A 19,937-nucleotide genomic window follows, 5' to 3' on the forward strand; every position below is an offset into this window, starting at 1 on the left:
CATCTAGGCCACTATCATATTTTAGTACCAGACGCTTCAGAGGAAGGTGCAAGAAACCCTGCATAGGCAATTATGGAATAACCCAACCACAGAAAAAGTTTCTTCCTTACTCCCATTAACTATAGGTCGGCTTATGCTTTGAAGCATGAGAATTTTTATGTTTTCTGAAACTCTTGTGTATTATTTAATCCTTACTATAACTATGCTGGATATTATGTAAACCATACAAGTGCCCAATCCTCTTTTGAATCCTGATTAGTTTTTAGCGCCAATGACATCATGTGGCAATGAATTTTACTGTCTAATTTTGCATTGTGTGAAAGTGAGTTTCCTTTCATTGGTTTTAAATGTGCTGCCTTTTATTTTCATTGACGACCCCCTCATTCCTGTATTATGAGAGAAAGTGAATAGAAGTGTTCTATCTACCTTCTCCTTACAATTTGTTATTTTGTATACCTCCACTATTTCAACAGATCTCTCAAGAACTTCTGTGCCTCAACACTGGGTGCAACCATTCTCTCTCTCAGCAATTACTAGCACCATTTGCAGCATACCTCTTCCCTTCCTTCTGAAATTTCAGTTAGAGCGCACCTATTGTGATCCATAACCAAGGCTCCTCAGAGACTGCTGACCACAAAAGTGCAGAAAAGCTGTGATAGATACAGCATGGGAAAATTCAAGCGTATGCTTTCATGACCTTCTCCTAAATACCACTATAAGTCCTTAAATTTCACCCAGTTATCCCTGTATTGAACCCAAAAACTTGTGTATGAGCTCTGAAGGATCAATAAATGTGCTGTTTCACTTGGAATATAGGCTTCTTTCAATAAAAGCTGCAACATGTCACTTTCACACCCGTGCATACCAGGGAGGCAATTTCCACGTTGCCAATTCTCAGAGTTTTATCACAAGTCTTGAGGAGTTTTTTTTAGCCTTCAGCTCCTGGAGTCAGGTGATTATATGAGAATCTCAGCTTTCACTAAACAAGAAAGTCTCTAGCCCTCACAATGACTGAGAAAAGTTTGAAAATGTGACCCAAATGCACCCTAAAGGCTCAAACACCAAAAGGTAAAATTTAAAATCTCAAGATTTTGGGGGCCTGACTCATGAGTTTTAGGGATGACAATATTGTAATCCAGTCATTTTCAGGTTGTTTTCTGCTTTGATTTAATCATCTCTCAATTGTTTCCCCCTCCCACCTCCCCAATCATGCTCAATTCTGAGAGTGCAGTTTTCCCCTTTGATCTTTTGACTGTTCTTAGGTGTTAACAAATAACCTATTCCTACTCACTAAGAATAATAAAAATGCTCTCTCAAGCTTACCCACAAACTTCTGTGGGGTGGAGCTTTTACGCTTTCCCATGTTGCTTGTCAGCTTCTCTATAACAGCAGGTCTCTCAAAAGGCACCAGAGAAATATTGTTGTCCATCCCAGGCTCTTGTTCCTTACCATCTTCCATAGGAGGTACTACGTAAAACCAAAAAGTCACATCAGACAGGTCTGTCTACACTTAAGAGATGGCACTAACTATTTTGAGCCCTGTAGACTACAGTGCATATTAAAATACCAGTGAAACAAGGTGCAAGGAATACAATTGGCGATAAAATAGCATTAAAGTTTGAGCAGTTAGGGCCAAATTTTCAAACGTGGGCCTCTGATTTTGAGTGCTTCCCTGTGGGAGCTGTCAAGTGTGCTGCACTTTTGAAAATCACCCTTGAGACCTGATTCTCCATTGCCTTCCACCTTGTGTCTTCAGTGACACCAGTGCATAGTGAGAGTGAAGTGCTATCCTTCTGTCTTCGTAGCATTTTATACTCCCTTTGCTCCCATGTCAAAAGATGCATGGCAATGGAGATTCAGGCCTCTTCTGACTGAAGTTGAGCACCCAGAAATGGAGGCTTACAAAATCAAAGTCCTTTTTTGAAAATATGGGTTTAGTGTATATGTCCTGTTTCCATGCTACTCTTCCAGGCATAATGCATCTAATTTATAAGATCATCATCTCATAGTTTTCCAGTTCAGATGAGCAGCATAAAACAGAGGTTCTTAAACATTTTTACAGCCTCAATCACCAATGAATGTCAAGATTCCCTTGTGGACATCTACCCACCCTTTGCAATCTGCGGACAACCTCCTTACCCACGGAATAACATCCCTGTGGCAGCTACCGGAACTATTTACATGGAAGTGAAATACTTGGAAAATAGGTATGTATTTTCAGCTGTCTTTGAAGCAAAAAAGAGAAGTTAATGACACCTTCTCTTATTGCTTATTTCACCCTCCATCTAATGCCTGGTATGATTCTCTCAGCTGGAAATAAGGGGCAGGAACCAGAAGTTACATGAACAGCAAGTACTCCATGGACCACTAATTACTTTTATATGCCTAGCTGAAAAAAAAACAAACCTTATGACTGCTCACCTAATACTTGAGTGATACTTGGTTTTCTTGGGGTTTCTTATTTACAAGCACAAGAAGATAAGTTAATTTCAGTGGAACTATCCGACCGTCATCAGCTGAGGATCAGGCCCACAATTTCTGAATCATTCCAATTAATCACAGTAGGCTGAAGAATTTATGGATGACAAAAGGCAATGCCAGTTGTTTCAATTGTTCCATAGCATTGAATCTAATAGACAGACTCATTGTCCCGGATTTGTTCACAGAAGGTAGCTTTGGTTGAAAAGGTTCAACCATCAGTGTCCTTGTGCTAGTTGGAGGTTAGTAGGAGCTATGGTTATGATTTATACTTAAAGATTCCTGGGTAGCAAACCGAAACAGGTTTCTGGAATGGCAGAGCAAACAATTGCTCTCATCTGTATGACCTGTGGGCCCCATCCTGCTCTCCTTACTAAGGCAAAACTCCCACTGAAGTCAAAGGAAATTTTGCCAGAATAAGGAGAGCAGGATTGGACCCTAAATCTTGTATTGTTCCCTTCTTTTTCCTCACACCATGGCAACTTCCTTAAGACTCAGTTCCCAAGGACTTTATCGTGTACGCCTCATGCATGAGTGTAGTGTGTGTGGAGACCACAAGATTGGGCCCGATTCAGCACTGCAGTACTCCACTGTGACTCCACTGACATCAGTGCTAATGAATCTCCTATTCTTAAACATGTGGCTATTTGGTAGCACAATACACATTAAAATGAGGTCGTAAAAGCATTGCCTTTGCCTCCTAAAAAGGAAGAGCAAATACCCGGCAATTATGAAATAAAAGACCTGTTCTGGTGAACTTCTCAGCTGAGACATTCAAGAACACGGGACAATTTATTCCCTTGATTCCATTTGTGTTTGTGCTGCTAGGGAAAGCTGAATGCTTTGAGTCTTAGAATTCAGCATATGCTGTAAAATGATTTACTCTGCCGCCTTTTTTTTTGTACTGGATGCTCCTACTGAGTAGCACAATGATTTCTCATTTACCAAGGAATCCTGCTGGCACCAGTGAAAACAATGGAAGAGAAACAGCACAAATACAAAATGAAACCAATGTTTACAAAAATGGTGTGTGGTATGCAAGTGACCTAATTAATAACCAGTGCAGACTTTGAGGCTTGGGGTAACAGTCAGCAGACTGGATTGAGGAAGACTACTTAGGTTGCTTGGGCTGCTCCAAAGAAACCTACAATAGGCCTAGTGAGGCATGTATTGAAAACATGGGGAGATTTTCAAAGACACAAGTGGCAGCAAGGAGACCCTCTCCCATTGATTTTCAATAGGAACTGGGTGCCGGGCTGCGCTTTGTGCTTAAAAAAAAAAAAAAGTCTCTAAGTACACTACGGGTGAAAACTCCCATTGACTTCAATGGGGCCAGAATCACACCCTCTATTAAGATAAACGGATGACCGTCTGCCCCTGCTATACATTACACAAGACTTTCTTGGGGGAAAATCCTGGGAAGTGCTCAGGGCTCTCAATTCCCATTGTAAATGGGCGTTACGAGCACTCTGCACTTTACAGGATTGCATCCACATAGGCCTGAAAGACTCCATTGACTTTAATAGTCACTTGAGTCCCAGGCTCATCATATTCATTGATATATCATATAAAGGCTAAATACTAGCTAAAAAAGTGCCAACACCCCTGTCTTGAAAAAAGGTATGTGAAATTTCCTAGGTGAAATTTGAGCAACATACAACTGGACTTATTTCTTCCATGGAAAGCGAGAAGTCTTCACTAAAATTCCTTACAATTAATAAATTAGGTAAGGATTTTGCTCAGACTCCTCTGTGGAATATCACAGTCAATACAGTACCTGCTTTCATATTTCTGAAACTGATAGTAAGAGAAAGTTGCTTCACATTTAACAACAGGTGGCGACTATTATCTGGTTCAATACGAGACTAGGGCATGGGACCTTTGCCAAAACAGTCAAGTTCCAAGTGGAAACATTACTGTTTCTGACCCTCTCCAATATTTATGTTACTGGGAAGATAAACTGCCAAAATGTGATTGGTTACGTAGATTTCAGAAAAAGCAACGGCAACAAAAACAACCAATCCCTTAATTTGTTAAACTACAGTCAAATCAAGATTAGATTGGTTAGATGTTGCCAGAGTGGAAACTTGAAGGGTGAAACTGAACATCATGCCATATTTAAAATCGAGATCTATTATTTGACTTTTTCTTTAAAAAAAGGAATGCATCATATACATTAAGAAACAACTGGCAAGTGATTATGCCTATTTCCTGTATGCTGTAACATGAGGCACCCTGTTTGGATTTGCTTTTAATTTTAGGGAAAAAAATCAATACCCAAGTAAAAGCCAAAACTCAAAGTCCACATAATTCACTGAGAAATATCAGTGTTATAAAATAGAAAACCAAACCAAGGAAGATAACACACACTTACAACTAAGGCCCAAGGTCTGCAAAGCATCTCTATTCAACAAAGACAAAGTCCTGCAAAGGATATACTTAAGTGATTTTCTGATAGGGGATGGACTTAAGCAGGCACTTAAGTGCTTTCCTGAACTGGATCCTAAGCAAAGATGATGAGTTTCCTCTGACATTTGCAAGAGAGGATATTAGAAGTATCACTACCTTGTTAGCCCATCCTTTCAGTACACAGACCTAGACAGGCTTCAGGGTGACAAGAGTTGAGAAACACTGCTTCAGAGCCTCCATTTCCTTGAAACTAAGGGAACTGTAGATCAAAAGGCTGGACTCAGAGCAACTTTTAGTTTGGGGTTTTTTTTTAGTTGTATGAAATCACATACATGTAATAAGAGTCTGTGTATAATTCAAGCAACAGAGAACACTGCATAACAAAAGTAAAAACAGTCACTCAGGACATATTTAGTCCCTGAATGTTGCTGGAAATAGTAACACTATGCTGGTTTACATCAGCTGAGGCTCTTGACCCTAAGCCTCCTTTGCTCAGCTCACATTAACGATATTAAAAAATATGACAGGGAAAATTCTCATGGATCCTGGTGGGAAGAACTTCCTGGAGTCAGTATTGAAACCCAAATTCTACTCAATTATGTAGGAATAAAAGGACCCATCATCTGTAACGTGTCAAGCTGACTTTTGGAAGGTGCAGAGGACTGGACTCCCTCTCTCTCTTATTTTTGGGGTCCTAAATAAGCAAACAGAGTAACCATGAAGCATCTATTTTGAAGAATTTCTCTAGCCTTTTTCTCTGTGAAGATAAGAACATAAGAACGGCCATAGTGGGTCAGAGCAAAGGTCCATCTAGCCCAGTATCCTGTCTTCTGATAGTGGCCAATGCCAAGTTTCCCAGAGGAGATGAACAGAACAGGTAATCACCAAGTGATACATCCTGTCGCCCATTTCCAGCTTTTGGCAAACAGAGGCTAGGGACACCATCCTTGCCCATCCTGGCTAATAGCCATTGATGGACCTATACTCGAACTTATCTAGTTCTTTTTTGAACCCTGTTATAGTCTTAGCCTTCACAACCTCCTCTGGCAAAGAGTTTCACAGACTGACTGTGCATTGTGTGAAAAAATACTTCCTTTTGTTTGTTTTAAGCTAGAACCATTTACTGGTGCAAATGTGTAGCTAGGGTTGAAAGTTTGTCTTTGATTTTTCTTAAAGATCACAGATTATTCATGATCACTGCTATAGACATCCAGCACTGGTCTCCATTATACTCACACAGGGCTGAAACTCAGGAAACCTAGAGTTAGAGATCCCCAGACCAATTTTTCACCTGAGAGGGCCAGCACTGCCCAGCCTGCTACCTCATGGCAACTTTCTTCTGGCAAGTTGTCTACAAGTGAGCTATCTGCTTTGCTGTTCTAGCCACAAGGAAGGGCACATCAGTAGCATGCTAGTGGACTAAGCAAGAGACTGAGAGCCAGAAACGTCTGCATTTTAACCCATGCTCTGATAACCTAACCCACTTTGTGGCTTTAGTTAGGTGATTTATCTATCTAGAAAACAGAGACAATGATACTTACCTTCTTCACAGGGCTGTTGTGAGAATGAATGAGTAAACGAATGAATGAAGGACCAAACTGAGCAGAATGCATAAACACCCCTCCAAGTGGTGCCCCCAGCTTATTAGAACAGCTCACCTTGGCAAAAAAATTTGTTAATCATTGGCAAGGATGCACGGGTCCCAGCACAAACAGCTGGGCTCCCCTTCCTCCCATAGCAAGACACTTGTGGGGACCAGAAAATCCCCAACCCCAGCTTTTTATAAAAAGCTCATCGCAGCACCGCCCCAGAGAATCACTTTGCTAATTGTAGGTAGGAGTCAGTTACGCTCCAGTGGTTCAAAGATCCAGGCAAATATATTATGGCTCATTCTGGTAACATAAGCTAAGAAAAGCACGGGGTAATCCTATACTGGGTGTACCTCCAGAAACATAGTAAATGAGAAAACAAACAGTTACAAAGTCACACAAGAAAGCTCAAGTCCAGGGTGGTGCTGAGTAATTCTAAGATATCAAACGCCCCAATCAGTTAGCTCACAATAATACCGATCCTGAAAAATACACAGTATGCCAAGGGACAGAAGGAAATACGGGCACATTTTTTGCACAATACATTCTTAGGGGTAGACTGAGACCTAATTTTTAGCCCTTTCGTAAGGGGCACTGCATAGCTGTGCCGCCTTCGGGGAGGCTGTGAGAAAGAATTGTGTCCCAGTCAGTCACAAATTCTTGGTTTCCCCTGCGCTCCAGGGAGGAGGTAAGTTGCTGCAGTCACTTTTATAGGGCAGTGATTACATCCCCTCTTTTGCTGGCTAAGCTACACTGGCAGGCATGTTGGTAGACCAGACTCTGCTCACTGTTGGGTCAAGCTGTGGATTCAAAGAGCCTGTTGACCTAGCTCCTCCCCACCTTGCCCAAAGCAGAAACAGGTCAGTCACATAGTGGGGTGGGCCTTGTACTCCCTTGCTCACTTGCATGGCAGGAGATTTAAACACAAGGGACTTGTCTACATGAGAAAGTTGTGCTGGATTCACTTAAGGTGTGATTTTAAACTAATTTAATTAAACCAGTGGTAAGGTTGTGTGGATGCTCTTATTTGACTTTAAACCAGGCTTATTCCAGATTAATTTAAACCCATTAAGAACAGACAAACTAAATTAAACCAGACTAAGGGCTTGTCTTCACTACCACATTAAATTGGTGACCCTGATGCACTGATGCAGCAGCGCCGACTTAGCGCGTCTGGAGAAGACGCGTTATGTTGATAGGAGAGCGCTCTCCCATTGACATAATTACTCCACCTCCATGAGACACCAGTTTAGGTCGATGTAAGTTACGTTGCTCGGAGGGGTGTTTTTTTCACCCCCCCGAGCAACGTCACTTACGTTGACTTAAGCGGTAGTGTACAAAAGCCCTAAGAGTGTTCAGACAGGGGTTTGGACAGGGCAAACTTAAAATTGGTTGAAAAACTGATTTAAGTTAAACCAGTGAAACTTCTAGGTGTAGAAAAGGCTAAGAACTTGGCTGGCACAGTCTATGTTTCACCTTTAAGTAGTTCCTTCCAAGCAAATCTAAAACTGTCCTAACACTGGCAAAGATAAGTGTTTTTGACTAGAATTGGAGTAGAATCTGGAGAGATCTCTCACAACACAATCCCTGAAGCACTTACCTGTAGCTTTCATAACTGTGTTTTATGGAGAAAGCTCACTAAAGACCCAGTTCTCAAAAGAACTATACACACCAACTTAACTTTAACCCCTGAAAGAAGCCCCATTGAAGTCACAGGTGTGTATGCCTTTGCAGGGCTTGGTGCCCAAGACTCTTCTTGGGAATGGTGTAGCTGGGTAAACTCTTAGTTTCCAACTAAACACCATGTGTCCAAAAAGATCATGTATGTCTGAAACTCAAGGTACAAAAAAGCCTTGATCCAAAGACCACTGAAATCAGAGGGACTATTTCTACTGGCTTTTATGAGGATTAGATCAGGCCTAAAATGTCTAGTCACAAACATCAATCTTTCTGAATGTACCAGATTTTAAATGCTTCTTTTCTTCTCCATGTCATTTATGGTGGTGGTATATAATTGAATTTATTGAACAGAGCAGTTGAAATTTTTCCAGTGCAGTTTTTTTGTGAAAAAAGAATATTTCATGAAAAAATTACCCATTTTAAAACATTCTTGTGGTTTTTTCCCACCAAAATTTTCTATTAGAAATCAATAATTTAATTTTATTTTTGTCCTTGGCTTCTTGTTATACATTTTTGAAAAATTTTCTTTAAATTTTTAAGTAAATAAAAATCCCACCACCTGATGAAACTGACCAATGAAAAGTTACACAATAGCAAAAAACAAACAGAAAGGAAAAAAGCAGGCTGCTTTTAATTTCCTTCCTTTTTTTCATTTTGCAATGGTGCAAATTTTGACTGGTTAGCTCAGTCACATGGTAGGATTTTTTTTTAAAACCAAATTTTTAAAATATGTTACCAAAAATCAATAAAGAAAATTATCAATAAAAATATTTTTAAAAGGATAAGCCATTTCATGAACATTTAAAAAAAAATCAAAAAATTCCACTTCAAAAACTAAAACCAAAAATAATTTTGAGAATCTGAAAAAAATTATGGTTTTTTAAATTTTACAACCCACTAAAGATAAAACCACATTCTCATAGCCTGCTTTTTATATCTTCTTTTGCAAGCTCTTTATACTACACAAAAAGCCTCAATCTTTTTCAATATACTATTTACACATACAGTATGCCTATTATGTAAAAATATTTACATATACACATTTTATATATATTACATTTAGCAATCTTGCCAAATGCTACTTTCATACTTGCAACAGGGAAGCTTTGTTTTTACAAAGACTACAATATTTTTAGTTTTTCTCATAATTAGTTATGTTAAAGGGTGGGCAAATAACACATTTTATATTTGGTCTTATCACTTTTTCTTGATAATTTTGCAGGGCTGATTTCATATATACACATATACACACATGTATAAAATAAACACACACAACCCCCCATATAGGTACATATACACACAATTATGAAACATATAATATATATTACACATACACACACACACACACATCCATATAGCTGTACACACCCACCCACCCACCCACTCACAAACCACACAGTGTAATCCCTCCCCCCACCACACACACACACGGTGAAATCCTGGTTCCTCTGAAGTCAAAGGGAGTTTTGTTGACTTCAGAGGAGCCAGGATTTCATGCATGGTTTCTGTCCTTAAGAATATTTAAATGTAACTGTTTTAGGAAGAATGAGGTTATTTGAAATATAGAAAAAAAAATGGAGAAAACCAAACATGAAATAAGTGCAGAAGTCACTCCAAGGTACAGGAGGCTCCTGAACATTGTTTCCACCCACCATGGTGACTCATGACCTGTCCAGCAGCCTCCATACTGACATTCTGAAGATAGTTGTGGCAGCGTTCCTTGTGTTCCTCCAGTGAACTGCGCTGCTTGTAGCTCCGGCCGCAGTAGTTACACTTGTGAGGCTTACCCACTGTGGAAAGAACAGAGCTTTCGGTTAAATTGTCATCTGCACCAACGTTACATCTCCATTGCAAGCAACAAAGGAGATGGAAAGACATTTACAAAGGTCATTTAAGTCCGAACCCTCTTCCCCTTGCCCTGTTTTCCCACCCCCCACACACCTCCACCCATCTACTCTTCTCCCCCACACACATCACCCTACTGATTATTCACACTGAAAAGGAGTATCATCAGACATTCACAAAAAGGTTTTCCTGGTAGCAAAGCCAATAAGTAGACTGCACCCAGGAGGAGAAACAAGCAGCTGGACCACAACCAGCCTATGACTGTGTGTCACCAACGCTGGTGGGAAAACCTCAAAACAATTTTGTCCATAGAGTCAGCATTTGCCCTCACATAAGCTTGCTGGCCTACTGCAACGTCAAAGTGGTGGGGACTGAGTTACGTGACATGAGCAAGGTCTCCTTTGGGTTGGCCTCATTTTGCCAAAACGAATAAGGTGAGAATTAGAAAGAGACAACAGCGAGTTGGTTCCATTTTTTGTGGTATGTCAGAACTGAGCAGTCACCAAGGGTATATAAGGACTGGATAATTAAAAACAAAAACAGAAAATGACAAACACACAACCAGGGAGGCTCCACAGTAAAAACAGACTCAATGAAGGCAAGAGACAATTCCTATATTATCTTTAGTTTCACTCAAGAGCAACATGATCTGGCAAAGGTCTTAACATGCACAAGACCTGGCACCAGATCCTAGTACAGTGAAGTCCTTTCATAGCATGTCATGAAGAAACCACAAGAATAGCTTAATCCTAGAGCCAGAAAGCTAGCCAAATGGTATATTTTGCCAAAGCCATGTTAATAATTTTTTACAATACATAGTACATGTAGAACATGAACATATTGTCTAATAACTAGAGGGCTATTTATTCAGTACTGGAGGTCTGGCAATCACATTAGATGGAGACTTTCAAAGCTGCCTCGGGGGGTTAGAATGTTCAATTCTCAAATGCCTTATGCAGCTTTGAAAATCTAAGTCACAATTTTTAAGACCTAAACAAAGACCAGGCAAATATGTTCTTTGGGATAATGTGTGTGTATTCAAAATGTTTGTCCCAGTATAGGAGGGTGGATGTCTCCCGGGCCTGATAATAGGATACAGTCCTTCACCTTTCAATTACCAAATGAAATCAAGGTCCTACTACTTGTAGCCAAAAGCTACTATTACCATCTCATGACTGTTGGGTGTCTCACAGGAAGTACAATGGTGATCTCAGTACAGTTCTTACTGAAGAGGTATCCACAGCATAAAACCCACCTGCACCTGGGTATTTGGGTGTACGGATGTACCCCAATGTGTTGGCCTGGGTCCTTTAAAACTGGGAGCTATAGTTGTAGGGTACATTACAAGGAGTAAGCATCTGTTCATTTGATCTGAGGCACCTGGCATTGGCCACTGTCGGAAGACAGGATACTGGGCTAAATGGACTTTTAGTCTGACCCAGTATGGCCGTTCTTATGTTCCCTACAGAAAGCCAGATAAAAGGCTTCCTGTCTCTGTGGCAGAGACAGCAGATGGAAGAGACATGGGGTCAGGAAGGTCATAGAGGGTCTCTCTCCATAGTAGCCAACAAATAAAGGGAGTGTGTGTCCTCTCCCCTCCTGGCTAGTGGAAGCAAGGAAAGCCTCAGGTGGTCAAACATTTTCCATCAAAACTTTTTTTTTTTTTAATAGAAAATTGGGTTTTCAATGAAATTAACATTTTTTTCCAGAAAGTCTCCGCTTTCCTCAAATATATTTGATGAAACATCAAAATTTTTTGCAGGGTAAAAAGAAATTCCAACCATCTCTAGTTAGTACCCAGGACTGCGAGTTTGTTTGCCCTTGTGCTGGAATTCCTGTTTGGAAATAAAGGCAGTTCTAAGGAAAAGGCCTTGGACTGAATGGTTGTTAATGAGCATTATTCTACTTACATCCCAGCAGGTGAGTTTGCCCACCAGTTTACACCACCATTGTAACTGGCACTTTTGCTGGTAGTCTCAGCTGAGACCAAGGATTTGGGGGCCAACCCTAAGCCTACTGAAGTCAATGGAACACATTGATTGAAGTCAATAGGTTTGGACCAGGCCGCAAATATTTATGGACACTAAACTAGCTTCTCACTCCTGGAAGCGGTTCCTATAGAACACCTTGGCTGGACAGAATAGGAAAGCTTCTTTTACCACAACTCATACTATCCTTGTTCTGTAGGGAAGAGACTTCAGTTTCCTACACTCTGGTAACTTTCCTGAGAAATAAATTGCACTCAGGGCCAACTGAAGTCAAAGGGATTGATTACTTTGATTTGAGTTAGCACGGAGTCTGACCTCCAGTTTTTTAAAAGTTCAAATATCTAAGCAATTACACATTGTAAAACAATTTGGCTAATCCAGATAATCAGATTCCTTATATGCACTGTAAGGCATGAAGAAAAAGGCCAGGTACCTTCAACTCTCAAGAAGCATAAGTCTCTAGTATTTGTTAGATGTATTACTTAGTGTATTCAATTTTTTTGCTATAATTCTGAGACATTAGATAATGTCTTGACTCCTGTAATTATAACAAGAACAAGCAAAACTGACCAAGTTATCATTTGCATTCCCCACTTTCATAAGGACCATTTGACAGATTGCATATGATCAGTGAGGCTGAGATTTTCAAAGACGTCTAAGGTGTTTATGTGGCCAAATCCCATTGAATTGCAAGGCTTATAAAAGATGCTAAAAGCAATAGTATACAGTAGATTTCCCACTTAATGTCATATTGAAATCCAATATGAACCTTTGGCTTGGGCCAGCCCCCATGGTGGGGGCAGGGAGGGAGAACCACCCAACCCCACTCTGCCCCCGGCCATGGTTCTGCTCCTGACCACAATGCCCAGCTCCTGGCCCCGACCCTGGGCCCAGCTGCAGCGCTGGTCCCATTCCCGGCTCCTACTCCTGGCCATGGTTTGTAGTTCCTGGCCGCGGTTCCTGGCTCCTGGTTCCCGGATTTCTGAATGCAGCCTTAAAATTTGAAGTTGTCTGGCTTTTGGCTTGAGATGTTCTGCTCGTATCACATCCTGGTGGTGGAAAGAATTTTCTGTAGTATCTGGCTGGTGAATCTTGCCCATATGCTCAGGGTTTAGCTGACTGCCATATTTGGGGTTGGGAAGGAATTTTCCTCCAGGGCAGATTGGAGAGGCCCTGGAGGTTTTTCGCCTTCCTCTGTAGCATGGGGCATGGTTGACTTGAGGGAGGCTTCTCTGCTCCTTGAAGTCTTTGAACCATGATTTAAGGACTTCAATAGCTCAGACATGGGTGAGGTTTTTCATAGGAGTGGGTGGGTGAGATTCTGCGGCCTGCACTGGGCTGGAGGTCGGACTAGATGATCAGAATGGTCCCTTCCGACCTTAGTATCTATGAATCTATGGTGGTGAAGTTTAAACTACAACTGAAACCCTGATTCCTCATGGAAGGTCTGCAGCTGCTATTTTATCATCATCACCATTGTTGAACCAGCCCAATACTGCAAAAATATTCAAGACATTTAATTTTAGCAGCACACATTGTCAGGAACAGGGTCACAGCTGTGAATTACTATGATCATCATTTAACATTTATATTGTAGTAGCACCTTAAGGCCACAAGCAAGTTGCACCTCCTTGTGTTTGCTGCTGTGCAAATAGTAAATGATAGTCCCGGATTCAAAGAGAATAATTACGTAAAGTCTTGAATTTTTAGAACCACATTCAAGGTAACGTGGCTATAGGCAATTCCAATAATGCTACTCAAATAGGGCATATGTAATAGTTTCCATTCAGGAATGTGTCAGCATGAAGTGCATAATGATTAGTATCACTTTACATTTAAAACAGAGCCTTTCATCAAACTTACTTCTACAGATTGTGTATTGTTTGAGAAGCACACTGAAATGTAGCTCCCTCAGATGTGGGATTTGGCAGCTGTTTCACAGCACATCAGAACTGTAACCCTACAAGATGTTAGGGAGGAAAATGAAGGACACTGTTCTTACACCCCCAAGTGTAACGTCTATAAGACATCATTGTTTGATAATTATAATAAATATCAGACATTCAGTTGTGTTCAGTCCTGGGCACTTCCTTATAAGAAAGATGGTGACAATTAAAGAGGGAGTTCTGATAAGAGGGCTTAACATTTTAAGAATGATTTGGACAGAATTCTGCACTCAGTTACACCCGTGTAAAACTAGAACTACTCTACTGAGATCAGTTTTTACCAAAGGTAGGAAGTACGGTTCTGTGGGTAAGGTCTGGACCTGTGACTCTAGAGACCTAGGGTTGATTCCTGGCTCTAGCAAAAACTGATGTGTGACCTTGCAAAAGTTCCACGGTCTTTCCTTGCTATTGTTTCCCATATGGAGATAATTCTCTACCTCTCAGAGGTGTTATGAATATAAGTTTATGAAAGTTGTGAGCTGCTCACACACTAAGGAAACGGGGGTCATACAAGGATGTAGAAGAATTTGGACCATATCTACAGCTTGCCAAATCAAGGACTTAAACAGAAGGGAGAGAGATAACAACAATATACCAGATAGTGGAGTAAACGTCAAACAGGAAGAGGAAACATTTAGGGTATTACAGTTGAGGGTAGGGCATGAGCAGGAGTAAGGGGATTGGATTAGAAAAAAAAAATTTAGGCTGAATAGCAGAAACATTTCCAGACACATTGTCCTATTAAGCTGGGAAGGGTCATATGGTTTAGCGGGTACTAAGGATTAGTTTGAAAGACATTGTCAAGATAAGATAACAAAGCCTTCCCAGTAATGTACAATATCTCTGGCCTGTAATTAAAACACACTTTATTTTCTTTAGCTGCATGTCCCCAAAGCTTCCCACAGACAAATATTTGCACGAACAACAGACTCTGAGTAATTATCGAAAAATTAAAATCAAACCTGAATGCACTCGGGCTCTGAGCAGTACACAGTACACTCCTGTTTCCCCTTCACAACCAGCTGCTGCTCCCTAATGATTGTAAATGTGTTCACTGAAATTAATGGGGGCTCTTTGATTTTCGCCTGGGAGATTACATACCCACACCAATCTGCAAGATTCAAGACATCTGCACCCAGAAGCTGGCAAGTTTACAGAGCAAATAAATGTGAACATACAGAAATGTGACTAGTAATTTGGGGTGCCTCAATTTGTGAGCATCCAGTTTAAGACGTCCTTAATGGGGTCTGATTCTCAGAAAAGTGCTGAGCCCGCACTCCCTGAATGTCAGGTGTTTTACAAGGCATCGTGTGTTGAGCACCCAAAATCACTAGTCTGTACTGAAAATCTTGGCTGGTGATTTTTAAAAGGGTTAAAGTTTTGCACTTGTCAGTCCAAAGCGAGGTAGCAACTTGTGCGATAAATTCTAATGTCTGATCCACCTGGCGGATCACTTTAAGGCTATTCTGTTCCACAATGTGGATCAAAGAAAAAAAACCTTAGCTCTGAACACATACTAGTCCCATCACTGCACAAGAGCATGAGTTGGGAATAAAAGACCTGCTTATTAATGAATTGTAACACAAGAAAGCAATATCATAGCATTGCTTAGGAAAAAAAGATAACAAAAATCTTATACCAGGTTCTAAAACATGGGCCAATTTTTCAAACTGTTACTCACATGAGTGAGGCTTTGGAGGATCAAGGCGTTTATATTTGCTTTTGTTGTTGTTTTCTTTTAATTCAGGAGAGTGGACTGATGGTGTTTCACCTTTGAAAGTTTCAGTGTTGTTCTAAATTGGGTGTATAATGCAGAGTTTCTCCACACTTGGGAAGTTTAATTCTAAAAGTACAGGTTCAAAATTTCTAGTGTAGTATTACAAAGACTGTAGCCCTAAACACAGTTTATGCAGCTGCAACAACTTTCTTGACTTGGAGCTTGAAAAAAAGAGAGAACTCCTATTACTTCCTGGCCTAGTGTCACAGACCTGAAAGTTAATATCAATTACTTGGCTCACAAATGCTTTGCAAACTACAAGGCTGTTCTGTATTTCATGCCCTTGCTGGCAATTGAAAGACAGTCCATCCTAACTTTCAGTACCAGAGTCAACAAGTCACGATTCTGGTCTTTAATTACTACATGCTGTCCTAGCAATCCTATCCTGGAATAGTGCAATCTGTCCTATAACACCATCCATAGACTTGTAGTACAGTAGCCTGTATTAAAACAATGACGGAACATTTACACTTATTTTCACTCTTTTGTTTTCTAGACACACCCACCTTGTCTATAAATACCTTTGGGGCACAAAACAGCAGCCGACACCTGCGCTTACCTGGCAGTTGTTTATGGTATTGTAAACCAAGCAGGCTAGCTGTGAAATACTGTACAGCCAACATTTAGTCCTGCCTGATCTTCTGCAAGGAGAGGTGCTAAATATCAGGTTATATATTAACTCTGAAAACTTTATCCCTGCCATAGTTTGGCAGAATGAACTGATAAAGCAAAAATAAGAAAGAAAGTATATTGTTCAGAACACATTGTTTCAAACAACAATAGTTTCTTTATATAAAATATCTGGGCCAGATTCTCAGATGGTGTAAATCAGTGTGTGCCAATGCCAATTTATAATTCAGGATCTACTTATCCCCTTATTTATTTTTAAAGATACTTCCATCTACAGACATTCACATTTTACTCTAAGCTTTTGCTTGCATTTGCTGTGGATTATTAGCTCTGTTATTTAATCTGATTAATCAGATTACATGTTTATTCATTAATTAATCTGCACTGTTTTAGAGATACAAAAATGATCCCAACTACCCTTAGGAATAGAAACAAGTAGGTGGAGTGCATGCCAAAAGTAAAAAAAAAATTAACAAACATCCATTTCATTGGCACAATTCCTCTAAGTATCTATATCTGTCTATCCATCCAGATACTTACATGGTCTCTATCACCCAATCTCCGAAAACTCCTTAAATATTTTAAAATAGAACTCTAATAATCTCTTGCCACCTCTTTGTCCTTTCCAGGCCAAAGGAGAAATAGCTTGATTAGTTTCTAGGCTGGCTTGTTTGTATGCTTTGTGTTTGTATGTGCTGTCTCTCTGTGAGCGGTGCTTACAAAGAACTTAGTGAGAGAAAGCTGAGTCAAAGAGATGAATTTTGCAGTTAGTTCTGAAAATGAGGAGATCTGCTCTCATTCCTATCTGTTATGGAAGTAGGTTTCATAGTTTAGATCCAGCTCTTGTGAAAGTTCTACCTCTCAAATTCATGAGTCTTCCCTAGTGGAACTAAAGGCATAGAAGCACTTTCTTTGTGGAGGGCGAGGACTATCTAGAGAAGAGTAACAAAAATTATTACTGGTCTAGAAAACATGACCTATGAGGGAAGATGGAAAAAATTGGGTTTGTTTAGTCTGAGAAGAGAAGACTGAGGAGGGACATGAGTTTTCAAGTACATAAAAGATTAGTATAAAGGAGGAGGGAGAAACATTGTTCTCTTTCACCTCTGCGGATAGGACAAGAAGCAATGGGCTTAAATTGCAGTAAGGGCTGTTTAGGTTGGACATAAGGAAAAACTTCCTGTCAGGGTGGTTAAGCACTGGAATAAACTGCCTAGGGAGGTTGTGGAATCACCATCATTGGAGATTTTTAAGAGCAGGTTAGACAAACACCTGTCAGAGATGGTCTAGATAATACTTAGTCCTGCCTTGAGGTCAAGGGACTGGACTAGATGACCTCTCGAGATCCCTTCCACTCCCACGATTCTATGATTCTGTCCCCAAAGTGTTTGTTTAGATAAAAGAATCCATTTTACCATTAGCTGTGACACTACCAGGTGAAAGACGACATGCAATGCTTCAGCTTTGGGGATGCCAGGTAACCTGCATTTCCTGAAAGGTCCTGCAGTTCCCCTCTGCGTCTGCCTTTGCTATGTGGTGTCTAAGATTACACTGCCATGACCAGAGTGGGAAATGTCTTGTGAACAGCTCAGGTGTAAATGGCAGAGAGCTCATCACAGGGATGTTCTCCATTCAATTAGGCAGAAGGGTGGACAGACAGGCCTGATGGCGTGGGAAGAGCTGGATCCATTTTGGGGGTGGGGGGGGATTCTGTGACAGCATACGGCAGAGGTCAGGGGGAATTAAGTCTCTGCTGATCCCTCATGATGGAGACGGGCAAGGATGCTCCCACCCAGCTGGATACCTGCAAAGCAAGATGGGAAAGGGAAGGAATAAAGAGCAGCCTCACAGTTTACTTTCTCCCTGTTTTAAATAACTGCAGTGGACCACAGAGGCTTTAAATATGATTTGCCATTGAAGGTAGCTACACTCATCCAACATGCCTTTTAATGGATAGAAACTCTTCCGGTGTATTTTCCATTGCTTGTAATTCCCTCCCCTCCCCCGGTATTAAGAGGGAGATTTTCAAAGCTGTCTAAAGGATCTCAATGCTCCTGTCTCATTCACAATTAATGAGAATCAGACCCCCAAATCCCCTGTGTAGTTTAGGAAGATCTCAACCCAAAGGTTTAGTGAGTATGATTCAAACACAGTACCTCATTCTTTGCCAGATCAGAACATTCTCCCAGTCTCTCAGGTATATTCGACTTCTGTAAAGCTCCCATGAATTTTATAGCAGACACTCAAAAGATTAAATGCTATTAAAACGGCTGTTTAAATAGCACTAAGGTTGTGAGATAAACTAATAAAAACCAGGAAGTTCCTAAGTAACTGGGCATTTTTCAGATTGCAAGATGACAGTTATTTAAATGCTGTGGGATTTCTTCTTACTGGCTATAACTTTCCTTTGAAGTTGGAGAACCATTGCAGGGCATATATAGGATCATTTAAAATTTGGCATTCCCCACAGCAAGTGACATCCCTATGTACAATTCTTAGGCACCAAAGGTGCATGGGAAGGAGGGGGTTAAGGATAGAAACGAAGCCTTAGCAATTTCCTGGCTCTGGACTGTCTACTGAAGTTCAGACCGTTAGCATTATAGTACTGTGGATGTTGCATGCTGCAAATCTATTTACATAATAAACCTTCTGAAATAGACCAATGAGCTTCTTTTGGTTTTAATCCAGTTTCAGCAAAAACCAGCTAGGAAGAAAGAAAGTGCTTTGGCTGACTTATTTTTCTGGTCTGTGTAATTAGTGCATCCACCTATAAGGAATTTAAGGAGCTGAGTCTTTACCTCATCTGAAACTGAAGGTTTGCGTTGGCCAGTCCCAACTGGAGATGAACTGCTCATGCATGCAATGCAGGGTGTGGAATCCGCAGATCATATCAGGAATGCTGTTGGACAAACACTCCTTGACAGGTGGTTTTCTCTCTCTTAGAGAAACAAATGTAGACTATGGTCCAGATACTTAGGTGATATAAACTGGCATAGCTGCATTGGAGTTAATTTACACCACTTAAGGATCTGGTCCTTTTTCTTTAATCTCTTGTATGCCTTACTGAGTCCCTTAGCACTTTACCATAATGTCCACAGCAAGTATGTTTGCTGCCCTCACAATTCTGGGCAGTGAATTGTCCCAAAGTCAAAAAGAAATGTTAAAGTCCAAATTCTGTCACCCTTACTCAAGCTGAGTAGCATTTTACTCCACAAGCAGTCCCACTGACTTCAAGCAAGGTACCACTCAAGGTGAGTGAGGGTAGCAAAATCTGGTCCAAAGTGTTTTCAGAATACAGAAGGCCTATATAATGAGACTATTTAATTGGCGACACAAGAAATGAAAGCTCTGACCACTGACTTACAGTGGCCAGTACCAGCTGTCTCAGAATAAGGTGCAGTAGGCAAATGTTGGATAATCTATCCTCTGTGATGGTCTTAGCCCTTCCAAAATATTTTTTTAAAAAGCACTATAACTCTGGATAATCTAGTTATGAAATGCCCAACCCTTCCTTAGATCTTGCTAAATTCTTAGCTTCAATCACATCATGTGACAATGAATTCCATGGTCTTAATTCAGCATTCTGTAAGGAAAA

General features: G+C 40.6%; 1 protein-coding gene across 8 annotated transcripts in view; it reads right to left on the reverse strand.

Moving 5' to 3' along the window:
• IKZF2 (IKAROS family zinc finger 2) overlaps positions 1-19,937 on the reverse strand; it is a 133,191-nt gene that overhangs the window by 14,525 nt on the left and 98,729 nt on the right. For 5 of the 8 annotated variants that reach the window (XM_038422389.2, XM_038422395.2, XM_038422397.2 and 2 more), the window contains 2 exons: positions 9,809-9,946; positions 1,324-1,467 (listed from right to left, as the gene is read on the reverse strand). In XM_038422389.2, the coding sequence (XP_038278317.1) occupies positions 1,324-1,467; positions 9,809-9,946 (282 nt within the window). The remainder of the gene's footprint in view (positions 1-1,323; positions 1,468-9,808; positions 9,947-19,937) is intronic. The other 3 variants (XM_038422399.2, XM_043505697.1, XM_043505698.1) reach the window with 1 other exon arrangement.

Source organism: Dermochelys coriacea, chromosome 11 (genome assembly GCF_009764565.3).
Source record: "Dermochelys coriacea isolate rDerCor1 chromosome 11, rDerCor1.pri.v4, whole genome shotgun sequence".
NCBI classification, from domain to species: Eukaryota; Metazoa; Chordata; order Testudines; family Dermochelyidae; genus Dermochelys; species Dermochelys coriacea.